Source organism: Bufo gargarizans, chromosome 3 (assembly GCF_014858855.1).
Source record: "Bufo gargarizans isolate SCDJY-AF-19 chromosome 3, ASM1485885v1, whole genome shotgun sequence".
Classification (NCBI taxonomy): Eukaryota; Metazoa; Chordata; class Amphibia; order Anura; family Bufonidae; genus Bufo; species Bufo gargarizans.
Genome location: NC_058082.1, coordinates 140,989,646 through 141,005,419, shown reverse-complemented (window position 1 = coordinate 141,005,419; position 15,774 = coordinate 140,989,646). Strand labels below are relative to the sequence as shown.

Below are 15,774 nucleotides of genomic sequence, written 5' to 3'. Positions count from 1 at the left end.
ACATTTCTTGTTCTGGGTTGAAATACAATTCCCAATTTAGCAATTTCATAATTTAGTGGTTTCTGCTATATCAGAGCTATTTGAAATCTATCCCTAAAAGGGTATATAATATTCAAGGTGCACATAGGGTCATTCAGAATAACTTCACACACCCGCTACTGTGCATTTCCAAATCTAATTCTGTCACTAAACCCATACCTGTCACCCAGCGCCTAAATACTAGGCCTCAAATTTATATCCCGCTAAATCTCTCGTTACCGCTGTCCTGTTGTGGCTGGGAAAGTTATTTAGTGTCCGTCAAAGCACATTTTTTGTTCTGGGTTGAAATACAATTCCCAATTTAGCAATTTCATAATTTAGTCGTTTCTGCTATATCAGAGCTATTTGAAATCTATCCCTAAAAGGGTAGATCATATTGAAGGTGCACATAGGGTCATTCAGAATAACTTCACACACACGCTTCTGTGCATTTCCAAGTCTAATTCTGTCACTAAATCCATACCGGTCACCCAGCGCCTAAATACTAGGCCTCAAATTTATATCCCGCTGAATTTGAATACAATACATTGGGCCAAATAATATATTTGTTGTTGTGGTGAACCATAACAATGAGAAAAACATCTAGTAAGGGACGCGGACGTGGACATGGTCGTGGTGGTGTTAGTGGACCCTCTGGTGCTGGGAGAGGACGTGGCCGTTCTGCCACATCCACACGTCCTAGTGTACCAACTACCTCAGGTCCCAGTAGCCGCCAGAATTTACAGCGATATATGGTGGGGCCCAATGCCGTTCTAAGGATGGTAAGGCCTGAGCAGGTACAGGCATTAGTCAATTGGGTGGCCGACAGTGGATCCAGCACGTTCACATTATCTCCCACCCAGTCTTCTGCAGAAAGCGCACAGATGGCGCCTGAAAACCAACCCCATCAGTCTGTCACATCACCCCCATGCATACCAGGGAAACTGTCTCAGCCTCAAGTTATGCAGCAGTCTCTTATGCTGTTTGAAGACTCCGCTGGCAGGGTTTCCCAAGGGCATCCACCTAGCCCTTCCCCAGCGGTGAAAGACATAGAATGCACTGACGCACAACCACTTATGTTTCCTGATGATGAGGACATGGGAATACCACCTCAGCATGTCTCTGATGATGACGAAACACAGGTGCCAACTGCTGCGTCTTTCTGCAGTGTGCAGACTGAACAGGAGGTCAGGGATCAAGACTGGGTGGAAGACGATGCAGGGGACGATGAGGTCCTAGACCCCACATGGAATGAAGGTCGTGCCACTGACTTTCACAGTTCGGAGGAAGAGGCAGTGGTGAGACCGAGCCAACAGCGTAGCAAAAGAGGGAGCAGTGGGCAAAAGCAGAACACCCGCCGCCAAGAGACTCCGCCTGCTACTGACCGCCGCCATCTGGGACCGAGCACCCCAAAGGCAGCTTCAAGGAGTTCCCTGGCATGGCACTTCTTCAAACAATGTGCTGACGACAAGACCCGAGTGGTTTGCACGCTGTGCCATCAGAGCCTGAAGCGAGGCATTAACGTTCTGAACCTGAGCACAACCTGCATGACCAGGCACCTGCATGCAAAGCATGAACTGCAGTGGAGTAAACACCTTAAAACCAAGGAAGTCACTCAGGCTCCCCCTGCTACCTCTTCTGCTGCTGCCGCCTCGGCCTATTCTGCTGCTGCCGCCTCGGCCTCTTCCTCCGCCTCTGGAGGAACGTTGGCACCTGCCGCCCAGCAAACAGGGGATGTACCACCAACACCACCACCACCACCTCCGTCACCAAGCGTCTCAACCATGTCACACGCCAGCGTTCAGCTCTCCATCTCACAAACATTTGATAGAAAGCGTAAATTCCCACCTAGCCACCCTCGATCCCTGGCCCTGAATGCCAGCATTTCTAAACTACTGGCCTATGAAATGCTGTCATTTAGGCTGGTGGACACAGACAGCTTCAAACAGCTCATGTCGCTTGCTGTCCCACAGTATGTTGTTCCCAGCCGGCACTACTTCTCCAAGAGAGCCGTGCCTTCCCTGCACAACCAAGTATCCGATAAAATCAAGTGTGCACTGCGCAACGCCATCTGTGGCAAGGTCCACCTAACCACAGATACGTGGACCAGTAAGCACGGCCAGGGACGCTATATCTCCCTAACTGCACACTGGGTAAATGTAGTGGCAGCTGGGCCCCAGGCGGAGAGCTGTTTGGCGCACGTCCTTCCGCCGCCAAGGATCGCAGGGCAACATTCTTTGCCTCCTGTTGCCACCTCCTCCTTCTCGGCTTCCTCCTCCTCTTCTTCCACCTGCTCATCCAGTCAGCCACACACCTTCACCACCAACTTCAGCACAGCCCGGGGTAAACGTCAGCAGGCCATTCTGAAACTCATATGTTTGGGGGACAGGCCCCACACCGCACAGGAGTTGTGGCGGGGTATAGAACAACAGACCGACGAGTGGTTGCTGCCGGTGAGCCTCAAGCCCGGCCTGGTGGTGTGTGATAATGGGCGAAATCTCGTTGCAGCTCTGGGACTAGCCAATTTGACGCACATCCCTTGCTTGGCGCATGTGCTGAATTTGGTGGTGCAGAAGTTCATTCACAACTACCCCGACATGTCAGAGCTGCTGCATAAAGTGCGGGCCGTCTGTTCGCGCTTCCGGCGTTCACATCCTGCTGCTGCTCGCCTGTCTGCGCTACAGCGTAACTTCGGCCTTCCCGCTCACCGCCTCATATGCGACGTGCCCACCAGGTGGAACTCCACCTTGCACATGCTGGACAGACTGTGCGAGCAGCAGCAGGCCATAGTGGAGTTTCAGCTGCAGCACGCACGGGTCAGTCGCACTACAGAACAGCACCACTTCACCACCAATGACTGGGCCTCCATGCGAGACCTGTGTGCCCTGTTGCGCTGTTTCGAGTACTCCACCAACATGGCCAGTGGCGATGACACCGTTATCAGCGTTACAATACCACTTCTATGTCTCCTTGAGAAAACACTTAGGGCGATGATGGAAGAGGAGGTGGCCCAGGAGGAGGAGGAGGAGGAGGAGGAAGAGGGGTCATTTTTAGCACTTTCAGGCCAGTCTCTTCGAAGTGACTCAGAGGGAGGTTTTTGGCAACAGCAGAGGCCAGGTACAAATGTGGCCAGCCAGGGCCCACTACTGGAGGACGAGGAGGACGAGGAGGAGGTGGAGGAGGAGGATGAGGATGAAGCATGGTCACAGCGGGGTGGCACCCAACGCAGCTCGGGTCCATCACTGGTGCGTGGCTGGGGGGAAAGGCAGGACGATGACGATACGCCTCCCACAGAGGACAGCTTGTCCTTACCCCTGGGCAGCCTGGCACACATGAGCGACTACATGCTGCAGTGCCTGCGCAACGACAGCAGAGTTGCCCACATTTTAACCTGTGCGGACTACTGGGTTGCCACCCTGCTGGATCCACGCTACAAAGACAATGTGCCCACCTTACTTCCTGCACTGGAGCGTGATAGGAAGATGCGCGAGTACAAGCGCACGTTGGTAGACGCGCTACTGAGAGCATTCCCAAATGTCACAGGGGAACAAGTGGAAGCCCAAGGCCAAGGCAGAGGAGGAGCAAGAGGTCGCCAAGGCAGCTGTGTCACGGCCAGCTCCTCTGAGGGCAGGGTTAGCATGGCAGAGATGTGGAAAACTTTTGTCAACACGCCACAGCTAACTGCACCACCACCTGATACGCAACGTGTTAGCAGGAGGCAACATTTCACTAACATGGTGGAACAGTACGTGTGCACACCCCTCCACGTACTGACTGATGGTTCGGCCCCATTCAACTTCTGGGTCTCTAAATTGTCCACGTGGCCAGAGCTAGCCTTTTATGCCTTGGAGGTGCTGGCCTGCCCGGCAGCCAGCGTTTTGTCTGAACGTGTATTCAGCACGGCAGGGGGCGTCATTACAGACAAACGCAGCCGCCTGTCTACAGCCAATGTGGACAAGCTGACGTTCATAAAAATGAACCAGGCATGGATCCCACAGGACCTGTCCGTCCCTTGTCCAGATTAGACATTAACTACCTCCCCATAACCATATATTATTGGACTCCAGGGCACTTCCTCATTCAATCCTATTTTTATTTTCATTTTACCATTATATTGCAAGGCTACCCAAAGTTGAATGAACCTCTCCTCTGCCTGTGTGCTAGGCCTAAATATATGCCAATGGATTGTTGCAGTGGTGGCTGACGTGAAGCCTCATTCTCTGCTATGACATGCAGACTGATTCTCTGGTGACATGAAGCCAGATCCTCTGTTACGGGACCTCTCTCCTCTGCCTGGGTGCTGGGCCTAAATATCTGACAATGGACTGTTGCATTGGTGGCTGACGTGAAGCCTGATTCTCTGCTATGACATGCAGACTAATTCTCTGCTGACATGAAGCCAGATTGTCTGTTACGGGACCTCTCTCCTCTGCCTGGGTGCTGGGCCTAAATTTATGAAAATGGACTGTTGCAGTGGTGGGTGACGTGAAGCCTGATTCTCTGCTATGACATGAAGACTGATTCTCTCCTGACATGAAGCCAGATTGTCTGTTACGGGACCTCTCTCCTCTGCCTGGGTGCTGGGCCTAAATTTATGAAAATGGACTCTTACAGTGGTGGGTGACGTGAAGCCTGATTCTCTGCTGACATGAAGCCAGATTGTCTGTTACGGGACCTCTCTCCTCTGCCTGTGTGCTAGGCCTAAATATATGCCAATGGATTGTTGCAGTGGTGGCTGACGTGAAGCCTGATTCTCTGCTATGACATGCAGACTGATTCTCTGGTGACATGAAGCCAGATCCTCTGTTACGGGACCTCTCTCCTCTGCCTGGGTGCTGGGCCTAAATTTATGAAAATGGACTGTTGCAGTGGTGGGTGACGTGAAGCCTCATTCTCTGCTATGACATGCAGACTGATTCTCTGCTGACATGAAGCCAGATTGTCTGTTACGGGACCTCTCTCCTCTGCCTGGGTGCTGGGCCTGAATTTATGACAATGGACTGTTGCAGTGGTGGCTGACGTGAAGCCTGATTCTCTGCTATGATATGAAGACTGATTCTCTGCTGACATGAAGCCAGATTGTCTGTTACGGGACCTCTCTCCTCTGCCTGGGTGCCGGGGCCTAAATATCTGAGAATGGACTGTTCCAGTGGTGGGTAACGGGAAGCCAGATTCTCTGCTATGATATGAAGACTGATTCTCTGCTGACATGAAGCCAGATTGTCTGTTACGGGACCTCTCTCCTCTGCCTGGGTGCTGGGCCTAAATTTATGAAAATGGACTATTACAGTGGTGGGTGACGTGAAGCCTGATTCTCTGCTATGACATGAAGACTGATTCTCTGCTGACATGAAGCCAGATTGTCTGTTACGGGACCTCTCTCCTCTGCCTGGGTGCCGGGGCCTAAATATCTGAGAATGGACTGTTCCAGTGGTGGGTGACGGGAAGCCAGATTCTCTGCTATGGAACCTCTCTCCAATTGATTTTGGTTAATTTTTATTTATTTAATTTTTATTTTAATTAATTTCCCTATCCACATTTGTTTGCAGGGGATTTACCTACATGTTGCTGCCTTTTGCAGCCCTCTAGCTCTTTCCTGGGCTGTTTTACAGCCTTTTTAGTGCCGAAAAGTTCGGGTCCCCATTGACTTCAATGGGGTTCGGGTTCGGGACGAAGTTCGGATCGGGTTCGGATCCCGAACCCGAACATTTCCGGGATGTTCGGCCGAACTTCTCGAACCCGAACATCCAGGTGTTCGCTCAACTCTATTCAAGACCCTGTGATTTCCCATATTTATTTATTTATTTTTTTCTCTCCCTGCATTTACAGGGCCACAACCTTTTTTTATTTTTCTTATTTTAGTTTGCATAGAAGTATTAGGGCTTGTTTTTTGCAGGGCAAGTTGTACTTTCTCATGGCACCATTTAAAGGTACTCCGTCACCTCCATATGGCCATACACAGTGCTTACATTGTCCTATAGCATACCTATTACACTTTCAGAAGCTGGAAAAACGAAGTTTCATTCATATACAAATGAGCACTCACAAGTGCCCAGGTTCAGCGTTCACTGTGTTGGAGCCCAGGCTGCTCTACCTTTTTTCATTGTTTCCCCACCCCAGTCTCTGCCCACTCTCCTATTCCATTGAGTCATCCTTCGGTCTGGCCGAGATCCCGCACCTGCACTACTGCGCATGTGCCGGAAGGCGTGAAACCAGTGGCAATGTAGCGTCCGCCGGCGCATGCGTAGTAGTTAAAGCGATGCCATGCCCACAATGGGCATCGCAGCGCACAGGAGCGGCATCTCTGCCGGGCCGAAGGATGACGCAAGGGAATAGGAGAGTGGGCAGAGGCTGGGGCGGGGAAACAATGAAAAAGGGCAGAGCAGCCTGGGCTCCAACACGGTGAATGGAGGTGACAGACTCCCTTTAATATTATATACAATGTAGTAGGAAGCTGGAAAAATATTCCAAAAGTGGTGTATATGTAGTGCTCTCCTCATCTTGGTCGTGGCAGAACTACCGGTCTTCTTCTTCTGTGACTGGTATCTGCCTCTCTTCCAGATACACTGACAGGCTTGTAACGGCATCAGGGTCTATGAAAATATATCCCTGAGGGTCCCTACACACATGAATTTGGCCATTTTATTACCAGTAGAAAAACCGCCAGATTAATCCTATTATTATTTGTATAAATTTTTTGCCACATTTTTTTCAGTAGTTTTTTTTTGCAAACTGCCGGTTTGTCTTCATGGTGTTTTTACCCACGTAGAGAAGGGGATGTGAAAACCCCTGAAAAACAGTAAGAGCTGCCGCATGCTGTGTTTTTGAAAAGCAAACGGATAAAAAGCACCACCTAATTAAGACAAATGCCAGGAGCAAAGAAACACTTGTGTGTTCCGTTTCATATTTCACATATGCTGTCAGCTAACATCTAGATCTGGTGTTAAAAAAAAAAAAACACAAAACCACTCTCAAAAACCTTTGTGTGTAGGCAGTTTCAGACTGGCTTAAGTGACGCCAACTGTGTTGAATGTGCAAATTGTATTGATAGCGATGTCAGGACCAGGGTAGCGCACAGCAGTCCTGTATTTTCTGTTCTGCAGTTGTGTGGTATACTGTTGTATGGAGCGGGTTTAAAGCCGTGTGTAATGTATTTACATGTGTATCTTTTTTCTTTTTTTTTCATGCAGCAAATAAACAAACTAAGAAACTTGACTGATGATGTGGTAAGACTTTCATGTTTTCTGAGACTAACTTGTGCATGTTGGCATGTCCTGTAAAATTCTGCATGTTCTCTAAACCATTGCTTTTGAATGCAGGCGCAATGAGATGCGTTAGTGGTTAGTGCATGTTCAAACGAATGAAATCTGCTGCAGAAAACACCCGTTTTCAGCCACAAAATCCGCCGTCAAAAAGCAAATGGCTTTCTATTGACTTTGATTGAAAAATGCCACATGGTGTGTTTTTTATTTTTATTTATTTATTTATTCCCCCCCCCCCCCCCCTACTGCTAGATTGAGACCTGCTTCTGAAGTAGCATGATACTTAGAAGCGGATTGTTAGTGGGTTTTGTATTCTGTAGTCGGTGGGAAAGCTGAAAAAACTATGGCAGAAAAGGGAGCTCACGGCCTGCTAGAAATATAACGGCCTGCTATACCACCTAGCTTCTCAATGTATCTAGTAATAAATGGCCGGTTTTCATAGAAAATATATCCACATTTATTGTTTACCTAAAAATACGTATATAATACCTTTATTTAATATATACTGTTGGAAAGCGCAAGGTGCCGTCATTGACTGACGATATGTGTCACCAAGGTTCCTGGCCTCGGATAGGTAAGAGCCGTAGCTAGTGCTGACCGACACTATTGGTTATTTAGTGTGGCTGTAAAGCCGATCCAGGACGGCTCTTACTGGGAGCAGCCAAAGTGCAGGGTGGGTGGCTGTTCCCCACGTTCCAGGCCAGGTTTTGGTTTGGGATAAAAACCCTGCCAGCAGTCTTAGCTGGGCGGCTGATCCTCCATCTGTTAGTGAAGCTTTGCCAGTCTCTGTGTTGGAGCCTGAGAGTTTCGGCCGGGATTAAGGCTTGCTATCTTGTTTGGATGAAAGCATGTGGACTTCTTTTTGACCCAAGGATTTATGTGTTGCTGCCTGGTGTGAACAAACACCAGACTCAATCAATTGCATAGTTTATAGGGGTTAGTAAAGTATCTTATTAGCTGCTTACCAGATCCGTCGCTGCCTGCAGTGTTAGGTGGTACGTACGTGGCTCTGTTGAGCTTGGGTCTCTTGTGGAGCACCTGTTGGTTTTCTTGCACATGTGGTAGTGCCGGCACTCTTATAGCGTATGCTACAACTGCGGCTTTGATTATGGAATTTTTGCTGCAAAGAATCGCACTCTGTATGAAGTGCTCTGCTTTCAGTCCACAGACGCGTTTCGAAACCACTTGGATTTCTTCCTCAGTGGTAAAAAATATAATGCTCATTATATTTTTAACCACTGAGGAAGAAACCCAATCTGTATCTGGCCTAAATCCTCTTCCAAATGCTCAACCAAATAATATTCCAAATACTCTTCTAAAACACTTCCCTTAGGGCTTGTCCACACGGTCCGCAATGCATGGGGATCGTGGACTCATTCACTAGAATAGTCTGCAATCCGTCCGTTCCGCAAAAAGATAGATTATGCTCTATCTTTTTCTGGTGTGGAGGCACGAAACCGAACCCCAGGAAGCACTCCGTAGTGCTTCCGTTGCGCATTTACAGATTTGTGGACCATTTGAAGTGAATGGGTCCGCACCCGTGATGCGGAATGCACACGGAACGGTGCTAGTGTATTGTGGATCCGCAAATGCGGTCTGCAATACAGCAATGGGCAGCACACGTTTGTGTGAACGAGCCATAAATCTGATCAGATCTCTAATCAAATTAGAAATTGGCCACCAAAAACAACCTGTTTTCTGCTGGTAATCTGCTTGGCCTCAAAGGAGTTTTGCCATCTGAAACAATCTGGGCATATCGCTAGTCTGGTGGGACCTGCACCTATATGTAGAACGGAGCTGGGAAAGTGGTGGCTGGAGGACCTTGTGTTTCCTCCGGATCCGACCACCACCAAGGGCTCTCCCCGTAGAAGTGAATGGGAGTGCACCGTCATTGCACGGCCACTGCTCCCATTAATTTCTATGGGGTGACGGAAATAGCTGATCCAGTGCTCTGCTTTTTTCGGAGGCCACATAGAAGTGAACGGAGGACAGCCACACATGCGCGGTGCACCCTACAGACTTTTGTAGGCTATTAGACAATTAGGGTGTATCCTAGCACTGTGCCCCCATTGTCTTAGATGGGAATACCCCTTTAAAGTGGTCTTCTCCCCCCTCTTGTGGGTTTGCTGTACTATTTTTGGGGTACAACTTTATGATCTTATTTTTATTATTCTATTAACTGCAGTTATAGCATTGGGATTTTTTTCAATGGTATTAACAGTTTTTGCAATTGTCTGGTTGCAGCAATGACAACTTGCGGGCCGCAAAGCAATCCCGCTTACTTGCATTATTTCTGTTTCGGGCAGTGCCGCACAGTGATTTCTGGTCCCAGAAGCGTATAGCTTCGGCATAAGAACTGGCAGGTTGTAGAGAACCATGATGTGGTGTTTTGCCTTGGGCCTGCTGACTCTCCTGCTAAGGAACAGCTTTGCCACCACTGCTTATAAAACTGTAAAAACCAAACCAAACAAACCCCTTTTTATGATGGTGGTTCTCACCCCCCCCAAAAAAACCTACAAAATAATCATCAATGGCACAGTTATATATAGCAGACTGTTAGGGCACACGACTGTATGTATTTTTTGGTCCGCAAAAAGTACTGATGACATCCGTGTGCATTCCGTATTTTGCAGAACAGGTGGTCCCTAATAGAACAGTCCTATCCTTGTCCGTAATGCGGACAATATTAGGACATGTTCTATTTTTTTTTTGCAGAATGGAAAAACGGACATACGGAAACGGAATGCACACAGAGTACCTTGTGTTTTTTTGCGGTCCCATTGAAATGAATGATAAAAATAGAAAAAAGTACCACGGCGCTCACCATCAATCTTGAATTGCACAAGTGTGTGTGAATCGGCAACAGCTGTTTCGCGCTAATCCGCGCTTTGTCAAGCCTCCTTTGACGTGGAGGGGAGGAGGATTTAAATACCTCCCTCCGATACACGTCACTGCTATACATGTGCATAAATATACAAAAACATATACATCCTTTAAACATTCAAATGAAGACGGCCAATCATTTTTATCATTTAACCCTAAAGGTCCCATAGCTTGCGTTCTAATTATCCCTGCTGCCTCTCGTTGGAGGAGGATGCATTTTCTGTCCCCCCTCTTGTTGGGGTCTGGACTTTCTCTATCCCTGCACATCTCAAGGTCTCACTCCTCCCTCCATGTTCAGCATGCATATGCTCGATTAGTCTAGTCGCCCCATTTCTATTGATTGATATATTTTTTGTGTTCCCTGAAGCGTATATACAGGCATCTGTGCGTTTTTCCGATGTAATATCTCCCACATGGGCAAACAAACACACATACCACATATTGGGATTTGCAGTGTATGAATTGTTTGACAACATGTCCCACACTTCCTATTTGTAGATATCTCTGCCTATATACATGATCGCACATAGAGCAGTGGCCACATGCGGAATCCACTGGACGGGGAAGGTTGCTCCTAACAATGGCATCCCCTATAGTCCTGCGTCTGCGAAAACTAATAATGGGATGACTCTCTCCACTCTGGCTGATAGTCATATCCCTCTGTAACATCTGGCAATTATTTGAAATGACTTTAATTGTTGGAGCCATTGGGGAATAATCAAATGTGAACATGGCTCTACCCGCTTCACCTCTATTGTGCTTGTGAGTGCCGCGGTACTTTTTTTTTCTTCTATTTTTTATACTTTACTATATGGACTATAAAACCAGCAGAGCACCACCTTGAGACCACTGAGTTAGTGCGATACTATGATTTAAGTGATCATACAGACACATGTAGCAGTGCCGACTGCATTACCTCTCATTTTCTTCCATTAAATCAATGTTTCTGCGTACGGTCCTAAAAAAAAAAAGAAAAATAATGGAACGGACATGGAAAGAAAATACATTTGTGTGCATGAGTCCTTAAAGGGGTTATCCGAGGCTATTTACTATAACACATTGCCGGGCGGAGGCTTCCGCCCAGCAGTGCGTTTGGTGACGTCACAGGCTCTGATGGGAGGGCTTTGGTTCTGCCATAACCGGTTTACAGGCTAGGGCAGCGCTAAAGCCCGCCCATCAGTGCCGGTGATGTCACCAGGCTCACTGCTGGGCAGAAGCCTCCGCCGGGCAGCCCCAAGGAGAGCCCAGTACGTCACGAACGCCACAAAATGCCTTTTCCCTGCGCGATTCAGCTCAGGGCAAAGGAGAGCATCGGCGCATGTACTGCTCCGATGCTCTTGTCAGGGGTGAAAATGGGGATATGTCTGGGTTCAGCTCTGAACCCGGACAACCCCTTTAAAAAAAAATGTGTTTGGGTTGGGAGGCTGAAGTCTGAGTAATAAAATAATCTGCCATTCTTAAGCTGGCCGCAGATTTTAATCTCTTTATACTAACTCTCGCAATATCCTCCTGTCATAACAACAGTATTTTCTAATGTGAAATGAGCTTTTTGGTTGTTGTACAGTAAGCCCACTCGCCGCACTCTGATTTTGTGTGGAAAACCTTGATAAATAAAGAAGTTTTTCTTCTTAACATAGTTGATTGTCCTGTGGTAGTGGAATGAAAGCTTGCGGTAACATTTACACGGTTTGGGGTAATTGATGCCGAGTCTCTGATTGTCCGATACAATGGTGAAGGTCATTTAAATCATACCAAGGAATCCGGCTTTTATTCTGCAATGTCTTCCTTATTTTTAAATGTGTGTCTGCATCACAAAAAGAGGTAGAAAGGGAATTGATTTCCAGGCAGAACCAAATAATGCAGCATTTTCTTCCTGTAATGGCCTGCTTGTGCTCTTTGAGATTAGACTAATGACATAATGATTTTGCATGTTTGAAATATTGAACAACAGGATTGCTTGGGTAATTTGGTGCCTTCCAAGGGTTATTCTTCATCTCACCTTTTGGGGGATGTTGGGACTCCTGTTGTATGTTTTGTGTACTTCTGTTCTGCTAATGGCAGTCAGTGATACCAGCAAAATGCTCCTTGTCTCTAGTTAATGGAACAATTGTGTTACGCTAGGTCCATACTAGCATTAGGAGATCTGGCAGCCTGTTCCCGTGGCCTCTTCCAGCATAAACCGGACAAAAAATTGTATTTGTCCGTTGGGAATCCAGCATTTGTGCCAGAAAGTGTCTGGAACGCTGCCGGGTCCCATTAGGTTAGGTCTACACAACGACATTTGTCGCACCAATGTCGCGCAACAATTTTTCTAATGCCAGTCTATGGTGTTGCACTGCAACATGCGATGCAACAGTCGCAGAAAATCCATTCGAAATAGATTTTTGTGCGACTGTCGCGTCGCAGCATGTCGCATGTTGCAGTGCGACACCATAGACTGCCATTATAAGAATTGTCGCATGACATAGGGCACAACTACACTGCAACATTTTGTTGCACCAATCTGTCGCGCGAACAAATGTCGTTGTGTAGACCTAGCCTTATAGTCTATGGGCATTCGGCAGTTGCCGGCATCGTTTGGCTGGCTGTTCCTCTGCTGGTACTGCCAGCTGGACTTTGAACGCTAATGTGAATGTACCTTTAGGGGTTATCCGACACTAACAAATGCTCCCCCATATGCCCGGCCACTCACACTGATTCTACTTACCTGGCTCCCCGTTCCCCACGTTGCTGCTGCTTCTCCCCACGGTGCAGGGACCAGGAGCAAAGCGAGGAACCAGGTAAGTGGAACCAGTGTGAGGGGCCGGGCATATGGGGAATCATTTGTTGGTGTCGGATAACCCCTTTAAAGGTGCATTTACATGCCCCGAGAATCCAGCAGATTATCAGAAACAGCTCTTCCTGTGAACAGTCGTTGCCGACAATCTGGTTATATAAATGTGCCGCCAATCCTGTCCTTCATGCAGGCATCATAGTTTCTGGGCAGCAGATTGTGTGGTCTGGTCTAAACAGCGATCTGCTCTGAAACCATGATTCTGTATGAGGACGAGCGATGACGATGGCGATCCCTCCTATAGTAAAGGAGAGTGCTGCATGTAAATCACTGAACAAGCAGCTGACTTCCTTCCCGACAATCGGTCACCCAATCAGCACATGTAAATTCAGCTTTAAGTGTAGAGGAATGATGGTGTGTCCTGCAGAGCTAAGCAATATTATGCTGGTTCTGTACTAAGAAATGAGACTAAATTATTCATCTGTTTCACCCTCTGCAGTCTCAGAATAGCCTGAATCCACAAAACAATATTTATAAGAAAATAGGGAATTCTTCAGGCACAGAAAGTCTAATATAAAGTGCTTTTTACACAAAAGATCTTTTCAAACCACCAACTAGTGATTTTAGAGATGGCAGCTTTTGTCAGGATGATCAATGTTGCCAACGAGGATTTTCATGGTGCGTCATCAAACAAGATCAATGATCGTTGATCTTTGAGATCAGTAATCGCTCAAACTAAAGATTGAAATGTTTTTTCTTTTTTCTTTTCCCCCCCTCAAACTATTTCATTTTTCCCTGTTATCTGAAAGGGAAATGATTCTAATAAATCTAAAATCCCTGAATTCATTTCTTACCAAACATTCAGGATGGAGTCCCTAGGGTCCATAATACCCTTGATAGGAAAATACACCTAATGGGCAAGGTGGACTTGAAGGACACCTATTACCATGTTTCAATTCATGTCAACTCCCAAAAATTCCTGCGGTTCGCCATCAGAGGGTTAATACATCATTATCAATTCACGGCCCTTCCATTTGGAATTTCCTCCACTCCCAGGATTTTCACCAAACTCTTAGTCGAGATGGTGGCATATTTGAGGGAAAGGGGACTAATCTTAGTTCCATACTTAGACGATTTTCTCCTAATTGGCTATACTGCAGACCACCTATTGGCAAATTTAGACACATTCCTTTCAACACTGGGAAAACTAGGGTGGATAGTGAACATCAACAAATCAAACCTACAACAGTCAACAAAAATATGTTTCCTGGGAGTGATTCTAGACTCTCATATTCCATCCACTTTTCTTCCCCAAGACAAACTCAAATCACTGAGGGAGAAAGTCAGAATGTTTCAAAAGAAAAAGATCTCCATAAGGGTAGCAATGAGTCTACTGGGCCTACTCACATCACATCATGTATACCCTCAGTACCTTGGAGTCAACTGCATTTTTGAACTCTACAGACTTGGATTCTCAGAGTTTGGAACATTCAACAGATTATTCTAGATTAGAGTGTCCATTCCTCACATGGTAGAAACATCACTATGTTCAGTCTCAGTCTCAAGGAACCTCTCCAGAGGAGTAGTATAGAAGAGAACTCCCTATGTACAAACCATGATGGATGCAAGTCAGTCAGGATGGGGAGCGAAAGTGGAAGATTATTACTATCAGGGCTCCTGGCCCCAGTTGATCAGCTCTGTCGTCAAATTTCAGAGAACTGAAGGCAGTATGGGAATTCCTAAAGATATTCTTTGGGTCAAGACGATTATAGCAGTACCTAATATGTGTAGTATTACTACAGTAATAGTAGTGTTGAGCGAGCATGCTCGGCCGAGCATCGCGATGCTCTGCACATCGCTGTGTTTGGCCGAATGCTGCGTTTGCTTGAGCGCAATGCTAGAGTCTCCTCGCCGCACGTTTGTTGGCTGGTACGCAGCCAATAAATGTGCAAGTAAGTACTGCCACTCACTGTAATGCCGTAGCCTTGTTGGTTACTGGCATTACAGTGATTGGCTGGCTGGAACGCTATAAAGCACCCGATGACACGTGGCTCTGCTCAGTCTTAGTCAGGGAGAGCTGTGCTGTAGAAGGGACAGATAGTGTAGGAAATTGAATTGTATTTTTTTTTGTTAGGCAGGGTTGGTGTTAGAGACCCAAAAGTCCTTTAAAGGACTATTGTTGTATCTGGCAGCAATATATATTTTTAGCGCAACCTGCACCTAAATAGCTTGCAATTGTTTGGCCGCTGCAGACAGCGACATTATCTGCGCTTGTCAAATTAGCCCTAAATTAGAGCATTTTAGATGCACTCTGGTGCTCCAAATCAATGTACCCCCTCCCCCAGGGATTAATATCTACGCGTGGCTGAGAGACTAGACACTGACACAGAAGTTGGTCAAAGCAATCTCTAACTTTTATTACATGGGGTAAGCGTATATACATCTTCAGAAGAGGGCAGTCCTCACTGAGGCTTACACATTGTTTCATTGGTCAAAAAGGAAGAAGAGATAAGAGAGAGGAGATGGCACCCTGGCTTCTGCGCACTGGGTCCTACTTTGGAATGTGAACTAATGTAAACATGGTTACCATCGCCATTTTGTAATGGAGTTTATTCTAACAAGAATACTGCCTACGTCATATGTGACACTTCAAAGAGGTGCTTCTCTATAGGCAGTGAATAATATATACATATCATCAAGCCATATAGTTGGCTTAGGCTACTTTCACACTTGCGCTTGATCGGATCCGTTCTGAACGGATCCGATCATATTAATGCAGACGGAGGCTCCGTTCAGTACGGATCCGTCTGCATTAATAACTTAGAAAAATTTCTAAGT

General features: G+C 46.9%; 1 protein-coding gene across 4 annotated transcripts in view; it reads left to right on the top strand.

Moving 5' to 3' along the window:
* The window catches only part of DIAPH3 (diaphanous related formin 3), a 682,618-nt gene that overhangs the window by 20,639 nt on the left and 646,205 nt on the right, over nucleotides 1-15,774 (top strand). For 3 of the 4 annotated variants that reach the window (XM_044286189.1, XM_044286188.1, XM_044286186.1), the window contains exon 2: nucleotides 7,209-7,244. The exons of the other annotated variant lie outside the window; for it this stretch is intronic. In XM_044286189.1, the coding sequence (XP_044142124.1) occupies nucleotides 7,209-7,244 (36 nt within the window). The remainder of the gene's footprint in view (nucleotides 1-7,208; nucleotides 7,245-15,774) is intronic. 4 annotated transcript variants of the gene reach the window in all.